Source organism: Gracilinanus agilis, chromosome 1, assembly GCF_016433145.1.
Source record: "Gracilinanus agilis isolate LMUSP501 chromosome 1, AgileGrace, whole genome shotgun sequence".
In the NCBI taxonomy this organism is placed as follows: domain Eukaryota; kingdom Metazoa; phylum Chordata; class Mammalia; order Didelphimorphia; family Didelphidae; genus Gracilinanus; species Gracilinanus agilis.
In genome coordinates, this window is record NC_058130.1 from 63,865,852 (window position 1) to 63,880,796 (window position 14,945).

Consider the following 14,945-nt stretch of genomic DNA (forward strand, 5'->3'; position numbering starts at 1 on the left):
TGCCTCCACCCACGCCTCTGCTCAGCCGGCACCCACGCCTCTGCTCAGCCGGCACTCTGCGCCCAGCGTCCACTCTCTGCTCCCGTGCGCTCAGATTTCGCGTGCGTTCTTGACTTAATGGGGTCCTAAGTCTTGCTGCTCTCAGGAGCAGGTCCCGGAGCTGCCGATGACTCGATGGGTGCCCCAAACTTGCTCTATTTCTTTTTAGCTGGGTTCGGAGCTATAGGTGAGTGTGGAGGGGGTGGGGGTGGGGCGGTTGCTCAGCCCGCGATTGAGTGTGAGCCCTTTTTAGCCTGGAAATGTCTCGATTCCACGTACCTTCCACGCTGTGCCCTGTTGTGGGGTTCCTCCGTTCGTCTCGACTTGTTTTTATGTCCCCTTGAGGAGTTTTGTGTGTTTCGGTCAGGAGAGGTTAAGAGCTGCTTCTTACTCTGCCGCCATCTTAACCCGGAACCCAGTACCATACTGTTTTGATGTCCACTGCTTTATAGTATAGTTTAATATCTGGTGCTGCTAGACCACCTTCCTTCATGTTTTTTTTTTCATTATTTCCCTTCATATTCTTGATCTTTATTCTTCCAAATGAACTTTATTATAATTTTTTATAATTCTATAAAAACATTTCTTGGTAGTTTGATAGGTATAGCACTAAATAAGTAAATTAATTTGGGTAGAATGATCATTTTTATTCTGTTAGTTCACCCAACCCATGAGCACTCAATGTTTTTCCAATTGTGTAGATCTAGTTTTAATTGTTTGGAAAGTGTTTTGTAGCTGTCTTTGTATAATTCCTGTGTTTGTTTTGGTAGATAGATTCCTAAGTCTTTTATATTGTCTAGGGTGGTTTTAAATGGCATTTCTCTTTCTAACTCTTGCTGCTGAGATGTGTTGGAAATATATTTCTGATGATTTATGTGCATTTATTTTGCATCCTGAAACTTTGCTAAAGTTGTTGATTATTTCTACTAGCTTTTTAGTTGATTCTCTAGGATTTTTTTTTTAACCCTTACCTTCCATCTTGGAGTCAATACTGTGTATTGGTTCTGTCATGAGGAAGATTAGTTAATTGATTAAGTATTAAGGTTGACCTAGCAGGAAGCCTGGTGCATTCTAGGATAGAATGAAGGAGGAGGAAGTGTGTGTGCCCTGAGAGAGAGACTCCATTAGTGGTGGGCACACTGTTGCCAGCCCAGGGAGATCTCAGACCCTGCTTCCTGATTTCCTTGGGATCCTGAGTGGAGGTGGATTTCCAGCAAGAGGAGAAGACCAACAGAGAAGAACCAAGCAGAAGAGGAGTTTGAGACATGGTGGACAGCACCTCAAGTTCACTCACTCTTCTTGGTATCTTGGACCACCTAGGATTTTGGCATCCTGTGAACCTCTTTGGAAAACTGTGAGAGCCCTCAAAGCCACCCCTCTGATCCATAGCTGTGCTGTTCGAGTCTGGCTGGTTCCAGGCTTGAATCAGCTTCCCAGAGACTGCACAGCTTCTTGGGCCCTGACTTTTAGATCACTTAGATTAGAGTAGAAATAAGTCCTTCCCTTGTCCAGTGGTTTTATCCTTTAGGTTTTAAGTACAGAAATCCTTTTCCCACCTCTATTTTAGTTAAATATAATTAAACCCTGTTTAAACCTTTTACCTGCCTGTTGGTGTTCAAAGTCTCTGGCCCAGTGGTTGGTCAACAGTCCCTTTGTCAGTTAGGAGCAGCTTAGCTGTTCTGGTCTCCCTATCCAGGTCCTATCTCTCCTAAACCCCAGTGTGTGTACCCACAATCATTTAGATTTATTATAACATCCCTGGTGTCTCCATTATCCATTATCATTTCTACAGTTCCAAGGCAGAAGAGTGGTAAGGGTAGGCAATGGGGGTCAAGTGACTTGCCCAGGGTCACACAGCTGGGAAGTGTTGAAGCCAGATTTGAACCTAGGACCTCCGTCTCTAGGCCTGGCTCTCAATCCACTCCCTTTCTAGGATTTTTTAAAGTAGACCATCATATCATCTGCAAAGAGTGATAGCTTAGTCTCCTCATTGCCTATTTTAATATCTTCAATTTCTTTTTCTTCTCTAATTGCTACTGCTAGTGTTTCTAATACAATGTTAAATAATAGAGGTGATAATGGGCATCCTTGTTCCATGCCTGATCTTATTGGGAAGGCTTCTAATTTATCCCCATTGCATATGATGCATGTTGATGGTTTAAGATATATACTGTTTATTATTTTTAGGAAAGGTCCTACTATTTATACTTTCTAGTGTTTTCAATAGGAATGGGTGTCGTATTTTGTCAAAGGCTTTTTCAGCATCTATTGAGATAATCATTTGATTTTTGTTTCTTAGCTTGTTGATAAGGTCAATTATGTGGATGGTTTTCCTAATGTTGAACCATCCTTGCATTCCTAGTATAAATCCCACCTGATCATGATGGATAACCCTCATGATCACTTGCTGGAGTCTTTTTGATAGTATTTATTTTTTTTTCTCCATATATCTATTAACTCTTAATTTTTCTAGGATTTCATTCACATCTATTATTTTTTGGTTTGATTTATCTAGATCTGATAGAGGAAGGTTGAGGTCAACCACTAGTATAGTTTCGTTATCTATTTCGTCTTTGAGCTCCACTAGAATGTCAGGGCAGTTTTCTTGGATAATTTCCTGTAGGATGATGTCCAAACTTTTTGTTTTGTTATGATGTTCTGTAGACCAATAATTTTTAAATTGTCCCTTCAAGATCTGTTCTCCACATCTTTGGTTGTATCAATTAGGTATTTCATATTCTCCTCAAATTTTTCATTTTTTAAATTTTGTTTCATATATTCTTGCTATCTGGTGTAGCCATTTGCTTATAGTTGTTGAGTTCTTTTTTTTTAAGACCGAATTTCATCCCTGGCTTTTTGGTCATCCTTCTCCTTCTGGTCTGATTTTCTTTGTAGATCATCTTTTGCCTTCTTTGATTTGTTTTTGAGCTTGTCAATTTTGGATTTTAAGACTTCATTTTCTTGTTTTAGTTCATTTATTTCCTTTTTCAAATCATCTTCAACCTCTCTTGATTGCTTTTTGAGTTCCTGAAGTTCTTAAGTTAATTGAATTTTTAGATCTTCCAAAGCCTGTGTCCAATTCGCTGGAGCTTCCTGGAAAGAAGCTGTAAATTGTATTTTCTTTTCTCTTTTTCTGTTCTTTACTCATATTTTTTTCCCTTCTCTGTTCTGCTAGTTTAATCAGATGGATTTAATGAGCTTTGATGAAAGATATTCTCCCAGCTGGCAATGGATATTTGTATTTAGGTTCTCTGCAGTCTATGGGGGATGAGTGTTGGAGTTTCCTTGCCCTCTGAAGATATCTTGTCTGTCCAATTGATGGGATGGAGTCTGGACTGGATTATTCTGTATTGCTTAATGTGCCCTGAGTCTAAAACCTCAAAAGAGAGAAAAGAAAAAAAAAAAGGTCAGTAGACAAGATGGAGTATTTTCACTGAGATGTCCAGCAGTAGGGTCCCCCTGCTCTGACCTATTGTTAGACCTGGTTTTCTTTCCTCTCCAGGAACTCTGTTCTCTATCTCAGTGTGGTAAGGCAAGTAAATCTGAAGTTTTGCTCCATCTAAGCTGCCATCTTCTGAGCATTTTTGCTGTGTTTCTCTGGCTTTCTTCTCTAGCCACCTCCCCGGTTCCTGTCTTCAACTCCCAGAGTGAGCCAGCAAGGCTCTCTCTCGGCCAGTGCGCCCCCTCCGGCCTGGAGACTTAAGGGGTTACTGGATACTCCACACAGCCTGAGGGGGAGGGGTCCTGGGATTCCCCTTCTATACCATCAGACCCAACAGTTCAAGAATTCAAGCCTTTTTCTTGGCATAGCTCTTGCTCTGCTCTATTGTTAGAGTTGGTCCTCTTTCTTCTCGAAGCTCTTTGTCTTCTATCTTGGTGTGGAAAGGGTGTGGAGGTCTTAAGATTTGCTCCGTCTAAACCACCATCTTCCCAGAATCTCATAGCCTATTAACAGGTTTTCCCACCTTGATTGTTTCTTCCCATTTTTTTTCATCCATCCTTAACTATGGCCAAACTAATCTTCACTCTGCAAAGATCTAGTCATGTTCAAAAATCTTAATGATTCCCTACTTCCTACAAAACAAAGTTCAGATTCTTTTGACTGACATTCAGGATTATCCACAGTCCAATATTTGCCTTCTTTTTCCATCTGCATCTCATATTATTTCTCTTTTTATATCTTATACTCTACCCTAGTATTACCTCTATACCTCAAGTATTGACTCTTTATTACTCTTAAGTCTGTCCCAGAGCTTTCTGAACCTTTTTTTTTTTTTTTTTAGCATGGGCTTCTTGGACAACAGTCTAAACAAGTCTGTGGATTCCTTCTCAAAATTATATTTTTAAATGCATTAAAATAAAATAAAAACAGATAAGAAACACATCTTGGGTTAAGAACCCTGCTCTACACTCTTCTATTTCAGTACTTCAGGTTATGCCATTCCTGGTGCTTAGTATTTCCTCTCTTCTCCTCTTTACCTATTGAATGACTGCTCAGCCTTTAAAGCTATTTTCTTTCCATCATTTATATGCTAGCTTTTCTATAAAGTCTTTCTTGATCCTCATAGTTGCTAATGATCTTTTGCTTCAGATGAAACATGACACTCTTTTATATCTTATTAACATTTTTATCTTGTAATGATATTGTAGATTATACTTATCTCCCTTTTTTCTCAGGTCCAGACTTTAAATTTTATAAGAGTTGAGATCTTGTCTTATTTGAATTTTATATCAGTCACTAAGCACTTATTTAAGTGCCTATTATATGCCAAACACTCGATGCTGAAGATATGAAGACAAAAATTAATATAGTTCCCCCTCACAAAGTTTATATTCTATTGGGGGAAGCAATATGTACATATATATTTGCATATACTATACCACATTCATATATAAAGTAAATACTGGGAGTTTGGGGAGTGAGGACAATAGCAATTTTTTTAAACATTTATTAATATTTATTTTTTAGAAAAGTTAACATGGTTACATAATTCATGCTCTTACTTTCCCCTTCACCCCCCCGAGGACAATAGCAATTTTGAAGGATCAAAGACAGTGCATGAACTGAGCTACTGCATCCAAGAGGCAGAGGTGATTAGTGAACTCAGCCAAGAATGGGCTGTGGCCAATGCAAAGCTAAGCAGGCTGGAGATAGAGACGTGAGTGAGAAGCAAGCAAAGCCAGTTCGGCTTGATCATAGAGTGCTGGAGACATATATTGAAGCTGGAAAAGAACATTAAGATCAGGTTGTGAAGGATTTTACATGCCAGACAAAGGAGATGATTTAATTCTAGAGGCAAGGGGGAACCACTAGAGGAATGTATTAAGTTGGGGAGGTGGGGGTTATACTTGTTCTTTAGGAAGATTACTTTGGTAGCTGCATGGAAGATGAATTCAAGAAACTTGAGGCAGAAACTCTAGGAAAGATGAAATGAAAAGCTGAACTAAGGTGATTGTTGTGTGTGTGTAGTGAAAAGGAGTCAGATTCCAGAATTGTTTTAGTGATAGAAGCAGCAAGATTTGGTGAGATTTGTATATGTTGAGTGAGAGAGAAGTCAAAGATAACATCAAGGTTGAAAAATTGGCAGTCTGGAAGGATGACAATACCCTTGACAGAAATGTGAAAGCTTAGAAGAGGAATGATTTGAGGGGAAAGATGAGTTTATTTTGTGTATTTTGATTTTTAAGTATCTGTAGACCATCTGGTTTGAAATGTACGATAGGCTATTGGGATGTGAGACTAGAGCTCAGTAGATAAAATTGGTCAGTCATCTGCATACAGATGATAATTAAACCCATGTTAATTGATCTTCTCCCAAAGCGTAATAAAATGCTCAGCATACAGTAGACACTTAATAAATGTTTACTAAATTAGTGCATGCTTAAAATAGATTGACCTCTAAAGTCCTCTACAATTCTGAAATTCTGTAAATCTTTGTTATTTCCTCTCTGCAATGAGGGGTCATGGATAGAGTACAACACTTGGAGTCCGGAAGATCTGGGTTCAAGTACTTCCACTGACACATGGCAGCTGCATAATCCTGGGCAAGTCACTTCCCTTTGTTCAGCCTTAGATAACTCTCTAATACTAGAAGTTGTAAATGGGCTGCCTCCTGTGTTGGTGAAGGGAATTTCTAGTGCAAAAAATCACGTGCCCTTGATATGTTGATGTTGACCTATAGAAATAGATAAGGTAAAGCCACCCAGTGGATCTCCTTTAACTAAGTCTGGCATTAGAGAAGATTGTATTTTAATGAAGTTATCATTATGAATCAATTTGTACTCTTTTAAGCAATAAGAAGAATGTTCTACTAAATTACATATAAGAAAATCACATAAATGAGGCTACTGTCCACCATCATAAATTATTTTTTCCAATTCTGATGATGAATTGACACTCACCTACCCAGCCTGGCACAGTGACCATTGGCACACATTTTCAAAGTGGCCAGGGGATAGGTATGCTATGTGACTGTGGAAGGGCAAAGATAACGTGGTTAGTGCTTGAGTCCTTTTCCTTAGATTCCTTACTGTGGTGCTTTAAGCCAACTAAACTCAATGGCACCTTCCATGTTTAGAGTTAAAGTTAGATTGCACAGAATGCCAGAACATTGGCAGCAGTGAGACAGGGGTTTTTTTTAGTTACTACTTATTTTTATTTTTTAATATATAGCATAAAAATTTAATGCAAAAGATTTTTTATAAATGTAATAAATCATAATAAATATACTTATCTAAAACAAATCTTCGCATTAATTATGTCCCCAAATCTATGTCTCATTCTTTTTTCCCCTCTCTTCTTCCCCAAGAAGGTGGATAATGTTATAGGTCGTACATGTATTATCATGCTACAGACATAGTTCCTTGTTCATCATGTTGTGAAATAACTGCTTACATTGGAGAAAAATTCATGAAGGAAATAAAGTGAAGAATGGTACATGCTTCAATCTGTATTCAGACTGTCAGTTCCTTCTATAGCAGTAGATAGTCTTCTTTGTCATGAATCCCTTGGATTTGTCCTAGTTCCATATTGGTAAACCTATGGCACGTGTGTCAGAGCATGCCGGAAGGGGCTGCTCCCCTCCCTCTCCCTACCGTGCCTGAGGATGTTTCTCCCATCCCTGCCCCTCTGCCCAGCCACCCAATGGGAGTGCTTCCTCCCTCCCCTCCGCGAGGTAAGGAGACTGCTCCTCTGTGGCATGAGGGGTGCAGTTTGGGGACTCGGTCTCTGAAAGGTTCACCATCATTGGTCTAGAGCAGGGGTCGGCAACGTATGGCTCTGGAACCACAGCTGGCTCTTCTGAGGGCCATATCTGGCTCTTTCTGCAGGAGCCATGAAGTCCATTTTTTTTTCAGGCGCTGTTACAGGAGCGGCACTGTGAGCACTGCACGGCTCTCACAAAATTACACTTTAAAAAATGTGGCGTTTATGGCTCTCACGGCCAAAAAGGTTGCCGACCCTGGGTCTAGGGCCTTGTGTTCCTGATGAGTCATTCACAGTGGGTCATCGTACATTATGGCTGTTTTTGCATACCGTGTTCTCCTGCTTCTGTTCATTTCACTTTGCATCGCTTATTATGAGTCCAAATCTTTTGTCATTGTTTTGTTAGTCATTTCTTGTGTAGTAGCTCTCCTTGTATGTGTGCACATAAAAAAGCTCTTATCAAATAATTTGAAGGTAATTTGGCTTGGGATTCAACTTAGCTGAAGGGATCAGGAAAGCCTTCAGGTAAAAAGTGACACTTGAGCTAAACTTAGAAGGAACTAAGGATCTCCAAGCGGTGCACCAATCAGAAATATATCCCAGCCATGGGAAGCAGCTTGGGCCAAGCCTTAGAAATGGAAGGTGGAAGGGTATGTGGGAGTGTGACTGGACTCTAGAGGGCAGGGAGGGAAATAATGGCCCATAAAGGTGGAAATTTAAGTTGGGGCTAGGACATGCAGAATTTCAAGAGGCAAACAGGAATTTATACTTCATCCTAAAAATAGTAATAATAGTAATAATAATAATAATAATAATAATAGTTAATATTTATATAGCACTTACTGTGTGCAGGCATAGTGCAGAGTGCTTTGCAAATATAAATGCAAATTATAGCATTTGGTCCTCCCAACCACCCTGGGAGGTTGGTGCTATTATTCCCATTTTACAGTTAAGGAAACTGAGACAAAGAGTAAGGAACTTGCCCAGAATCACACAACTAGTAAGTGTCTGAGGCAGAATCTGAACTCCCCTCTTTGTGATGCCTGGCCCAGGGCTCTATTCTTTGCACTGTAGCTAGAATTTATTTAACGGGAATGACTGGTCAGACCCATACTCCAAGAAACTTACTTTGGCAGCTGTGTGAAGTATAGGTTGGAGAGGGAAGACATTTGAGGGGAAGAATAATTAAGTTATTGCAGTTGTCCAGGGAAGCAGGGAGGAGGCCGTGTGAGCTGGGGAAAGGCAGCAGAGCCTAGAGGTATGACACTGGTCAAATCATTCAGCGACTTTATTAAGTGCTTGCTGTAGACAAGGCCCCAGGAGAACAAATACACACAGTAAAACAATCTCTGCCCTGTTGGAGTTCTTAGATTTTATTGGTGGAGGCAACACATGCATGTAGAAATCGAATCATCACAAAAGAAATAGAAGCGGGTTAGTCCCTGGGAAGGCCTCTAGCACTTGGGGGGTCCGTCAGAACTTCATGTAAAGGCTGGCACTTCAGCTTGGTGTTGAAGGACCAGAGGGATTGGGGTGGGGGCGGCAGTGAGGCCTTCCCAGGCCCGGGGGGTGGCCTATGCAAGGGCAAGATCGACAAGGTGGAGAGTTGTGTGTGCCCCTGTGTGTGATGGGGGTGTATGCGTGTGAAATCCGGGTAGATAAGGGGAGGCCAGGTGGTGAGGAAGGACCTTAAAAGCTAAACAGAAGAGTGTCTTGGCTGGGGAGGTTACAGGTCAGACCTCTGCTTAAGGGGATTCTAGCAGCCATGTGGCAGACAGAGATGCTGGAGAGACTCGCGGGGGGAAGCCAGGGAGGCACCTGTGGAAGGTCCATGGAATGAGCCGGCCTCCAGAGTCCAGCTCTCCTTAGTTATTCCAGGGAGCTCAGTGGTGTCCAGTGAAGGAGGCCACCCCGACAACCACGACTCAGAATAGTATGTTTCAAAAGTTCAGGGGCATTTTATTGTTTTAGAACACGTCCTATTTTAATTACATGATGGGGGGAGCAAATAGGTTTGCAAATCAATCACAGCTCTTTAGGGAGTACCTCCTTATTGGGAAAGATGGCAGAGGGGAAGGCGAGGGAGGGGAGCAGGAAGCTGGGCTCTTCCCTGGCCAGGCGCGGAGCCTGCTTAATGAAGGGGCCCCCCAGTGTTAGTGCGTGGGGAGGCTGAAGGAGCGAAGAGTAGAACATGTAACATCAGCATCAATCTGATATGTACAGAACAGACGGGGCTCCCTCAACGGGGGAATGGCTGAACAAGCTGGCATGTGAATGGGGGGATACTCTTGTGCCCTATGAAATGGTGAAAGGGATGATTTCAGAGAAACCTGGAGAGACTTGTATGAACAGATGCAAAGTGAGCCGAGGAGAACCACAGCAACCATACTGTAAAGGCGGACCACTCGGAAAGGGTTAGAAACATCAACACAACGATCACTCACAATCCCAGAGGATTCAGGAGCAAACTTTACTGCTCACCTCCTGATAGAGTGGATAGACTTAGCATGCAGATTGAGACTTTTTTTTTTTGGCATGGCCAGTTGGGAATTTGCTTTGTTTTTCTATGTGTGTTTGTAAGAGGTTTTGCTTTTCTCTCAGGGTAGAGGGTGGGAGTTAAGGAGAGAAAGTGGGTTTTTGTGAAAATTTCATAAAAAAAAAAGATAAAATGGGATTTTATTGGGTGGAAGAAATCAAGAAAACATTTCTTGTGGAAAGTGAACCTTGAAGTGAACTAGTATTTCCATCAGGGAGATAATCAGTAAACATTTATTAAATGCCTGCCCAGTGCTAGGCTCTGTGCTATGCACTGGGGTTACCCAAAGAGCTAAAAAAACAGTTCCTGCCCTCAGGGATTTTACAGTCAACATGGAAACAAATCTCTACAAAGCAAGCTCTAGTGAATATAGGGAAGGCACTGGAATTAAGAGAGGTTGGGGAAAGGCTTCCCGAAGAAGATGGGATTTTAGTGGAGACACAAAAGAAGCCAGGGAAGCCGGGAGGTGGAGATGAGGAAGGAAAGCTTTCTAGGCAGGGAGACCCTGAGCTGAGAGATGGAGGTCTTGTTGGTGGAATAGCCAGCAGACCAGTATCACTGGATGGAAGAGGATGTGGAGTGGAGTGGAGTGAGAAGACCAAAAGGGAGGTGGGAGCTGGACTAGGAAGGGCTTTGAATGCCAAACTGAGCAAACAGCAAGCAGACTTGTAGTTTATCCTGGAGGTAACGGAAGCCACTGAAGCTCTCTCCTCTGGACTAGTGTAAGAATGTATTCATTGACCTCCCTGCTTAATCCATTGTCTGCACTAAAGTGAATTTCCTAAAATATATGTCTGTCTATGTCACCTTCCTACTCCATAAAACCACAAAGGCCCCCTTTTGCTTTTCAAATCTAAGACAAATCTCCTCTAGCATTAGAAGTCCTTCACTGTCCTGGGGGAGCTTTTCTTTTCAAATTTCTGTTATTTGGCCCAAATGTTTTTGTTTTTGTTTTTTATTCCTCCCTGTCAAAGGGGCAGCCAGGTAGCTCAGTGCAGAGAGAGCCAGGAGTAGAGGAAGTCCTAGGTTCAGTCTTACCTCAGGCACTTCCTAGCTGTGTCACTCTGGACAAGTCCCTTAAAGCCCATTGCCTGGCTCTTACCACTCTTCTGCCTTGGAACTGATACTTAGTATTGATTCTAAGTCAGAAGGTAGAGGTTAAACAAATTTTTTTTCTCCTTGTCTTCATTTCTTGACTTGAGTTCTTGTTTTCTCCTGTTCCCTTCTATCTCTTAGAATTCTGGGTTTCTCTCAAAAATAAGCTCAAAATGGGAAAAGCAATATAAGAACTATAAAATAGTAGAAGACAACAGCATAAACTGTCTCACAAGGAAATATATGATTCATTGCTAGAGGAGTAAGTAGTATGTCAGTTAACAAACATTTTAAAATACCTACTATGTGCAGGAACTGTGATAGACAGTAATTGCTATGAACTGACAAAAGGAAGAGATGCCTGGGCAGGAATGATGGAGGAGGACTTTGTAGAGGAGGCACTATGTATGCTTCATGATGGTGTTGACAGTGGAGTCCTGGCTAAAAATTCTTTAATGGCACCTTAAGCAGTAAATGAACACCTAATTATGTTACAGAAGCATTATAGGTTTGTTTCTGCAGCAATTCAGAACTGTCATGAGCTGTTTGGGGCCAAAGTTTCTCATCAATGTTATTGTAAGCACTGAACGAATTGATCTAAAAGAATAGTATGAGCAGTATATTAAGTTAACCTGGGGGTTGATAGCACTTTGTTGTTGTTGCTGAAACTAGAAAAGCTGCCGGGCTCAAAACCCAAGATCCTTCAGTTCCCTTCCTGCTATGACAGTGTGTTTGCTTCAATGACTTTGGCCAAAATACTTGCCCTCTCTTGGCTTCACTTTTCCCAAATGTAAAATGAGGGAGTTGGACTGGACTACTTTGAAAACACTCTCTGAGTCAAAATCCTGTGACTATATGAACTAAGCTTTAGGAAATGAGTAGATTTTGTAATTGTGGAGAAAGAGCATTTTTAAATTTAATTTTTTTTCTCTGCTCACCTCCCTAACTATTGGAAAAAAGAAGAAAAGAAAAAACTCTTTTTAACAAACTGACCTAGTATCTGGGCTTACATTTTTCCTCTTCTCTGCTTTTTAAAAAGCACATACTCTTAAACTTAGGAAATTAATAATTTGGGAAGTGATTGCCTATTAACAAAATAATTCTTTATGCAAGGATTCAGCAGAGGATTTCTTTAAATAGCAAAGTCTCGTCTCATATTTATATTAGGACATGATTTATACTAATTGGGTTAACCCACAGTGGTGCAGTTTATTCCTCTCAATGCCAGCCTCTAAGAGTTGAGGGAGGCCTACTTTTCTTCCCATCTTGTCTGTAGCCAGAGGATGCTTTGCCATTTGCCTACTGCACTTACCTCTTTGCTTTCCTTTGGGGGAATCTGAATGAGAGAAGCTGCTTCACTCAGCATTTTTTGTAGGCTTTTCTGGTGCAAATGGAGAGTGGGAGGAGGAGATAGTAATTCATTTAAATTACTGAGAAATGGATGGGGGTAAAAACCAGCCCCTGGTCCAAGTCTTTGACCTTTGTAGATTCCAAATAATAATGAAAGAAGCTTGGCCCTCTTATGGATATTAGAGGATCTCTGTGGGGGGTTCATTCCTGGTGTGCTGGGTTTGGTTTTTGGTGGGACCCATGAGTTTGAGAATGTTCCCATTTAGTCCTTCAGACAATAGGGGTGGGATAGCTGCCACAATGTAGTATTGTCTACCTGTAAATTATGAGGGTTATTTTTAAAAAGAAAAAAAAAAACACCCCACCCCACCAATGTGCTGGTTCACAGTAAGTAAACAGTAAATGTCCTGGGCAGCAGTGTTTAACACAATGTACATTGGCATCATGGTGTGTGTATGTATACATATACATGCTCACAGATGTCATTCACCAACTCTGCCCTCTTTGTATCGGCCAAGTCAACAAACTTTTATTAAGTGCCCACTATCTATGTATAGGGATGTGTTTTTAATTTTTTTTCTTTTGAAGTGATCTCTTGTCTATCTTTTAATTTGGAAACAAAACAAAACAAAAACAAAAACAGTTTATTCATTCAACAAATTCTGTTGGCTAGAGAGCTTGCCAAATCTATAGCCAGGGCTTGATATCTTGCTTTTAGGGGGAGGGTCCAGACTTGGCATTTCATTAGTAAAGGGCAAAGCCATGGCACACAGACACACAGCCGGACACACAGCCGGCACTTGGGGAGCTACTGTTACCCCTCTTCCCAGCGCCAGTGCAGACTAGCAACTTCTAATCTTAGAGTGCTGCCAAAGCACCGAATGAAGGGGGCACGGCCAATACTTATGTGAAAAAGAATTTGAACTCAGGTCTTCCTGACTTCAAGGCCAGTTATCTCTCTGGCATGCCATGAGGCCTCGTGGTATTACTAACTTCTACTCATTCCTGACTCTGCTCATTAAGCAGAGGCTCTGGCAGGCCCTGCCAGGCCATAGAAATTTTAAGGTAGGGCTGGTGACCAGCCATTACTGGTCTTGCTCCCTTCAGAAGCTCATCACCAGAAGGGGGACCAGGCGATAAGGACTCTTGTCTCTAGCACCTGTCTGTCTCTTGAAACATAAGAGAGGCTGCTTCAGTGAGCACTGACTGAAGGAGGACCTGCTGCTATAATCAGGTCTTTCAGAGTAGGTAACACTAGGGGAAAGAACACTAGACACAGGGTCTAGAGACCCAGGCTTTGGGCTGGCCCTACTACGGATGAGAGTGGTTCTATAGGAGCTCCAGGGTGACCTTTCAATTCTTTTTTATTTATTTATTTATTTGTTTAGTTATGTAGTTAGAGTATTTTTCCATGGTTACATGATTCATGTTCTTTCCCTCCCCTCCTTTCACCTCCTCTTCCTATAGTCAATGCACAATTCCACTGGGTTTTACATATGTCATTGACCCAGATCTATTTCTATATTATTAATATTTGCACGAGGGTGATTGTTTAGAGTCTACATCCAATCATATCCCCATTGAACCATGTGATCAAGCAGTTGTTTTTTTCTGTGTTTCTGCTCCCACAGTTCTTTCTCTGGTTGTGGATAACATTCTTTCTCATAAGTCCCTTAGAATTGTCCTGGATCATTGCATTGCTGCTAGTCCATTATATTCAATTTGCCACAGTGTATCCATCATTGTGTACAATGTTCTCCTGATTCGGCTCCTTTCACTCTGCTTCAGTTCCTGGAGATCATTCCAGTTCACATGGAATTCCTCCAGTTCATTATTCCTTTGAGCACAATAGTATTCTATCACCATCAGATACCACGATTTGTTCAACCATTCCCCAATCGAAGGGCATCCCTTCATTTTCCAATTTTTCTGCCACCACAAAGAGCGAGGCTATGAATATTTTTGTACAAGTCTTTTTCCTTATTATCTCTTTGGGATACAAACCCAGCAGTGGTATGGCTGGATCAAAGGGCAAGCAGTCTTTTAAAGCCCTTTGGGCATAGTCCCAAATTGCCTTCCAGAATGGTTGAATCAATTCACAACTCCACCAGGGATGCATTCACATCCACTCCAACATTTATTACATTCCTTTGCTGTCCTATTAGCCTATCTGCAAGGTGTGGGGTGGTATGTCAGACTTGTTTTGATTTGCATTTCTCTAATTATAAGAGATTTAGAACACTTTTTCATGTGCTTATTGATAGTTTTGATTTCTTTATCTGAAAACTGCCTATTCATGTCCCTTGCCCATTTGACCTTTCAATTCTAATCTTCTGTATTGTGGCACTTGTCTTTTTAATAGGTAATCGATGATTATGGTGTGATTGGTCGGTCTTTGTTTAAGAAGGAGACCAATATCCAGATCTTTGTGGGGCTAAAGGTCCACTTGTCATCAGGGGAACGTGGAGTCATTGAAAGTGGCTTTGGTCAAAGTGGAAAGTTCAAGATCCGGATTCCTGGTGAGTGTTGTTCTTCTCAAGAGGGTATTCAGACAAAATCTGTTGGATCCTCTCTGTTGGAGACCTTTTTGTATGAGATTATAAGTCTAAGCAACAAGATGCATTAGGAAGTATTTGTATATTCCTTGGTCTGAGAGATGGCAATTTCAGAAATACCCACTGCAGACCCATGTTAGTTAACAGTTAAAAACAAACATCGAGC

The 14,945-nt window shown here is 41.2% G+C and overlaps 1 protein-coding gene across 1 annotated transcript in view; it reads left to right on the top strand.

The window, feature by feature from the left end:
• Positions 1–14,945, top strand: part of EEFSEC (eukaryotic elongation factor, selenocysteine-tRNA specific) — a 364,013-nt gene that overhangs the window by 263,762 nt on the left and 85,306 nt on the right. The window contains exon 6 of the mRNA XM_044669113.1: positions 14,587–14,743. Coding sequence (XP_044525048.1) covers positions 14,587–14,743 — 157 coding nt within the window. The remainder of the gene's footprint in view (positions 1–14,586; positions 14,744–14,945) is intronic.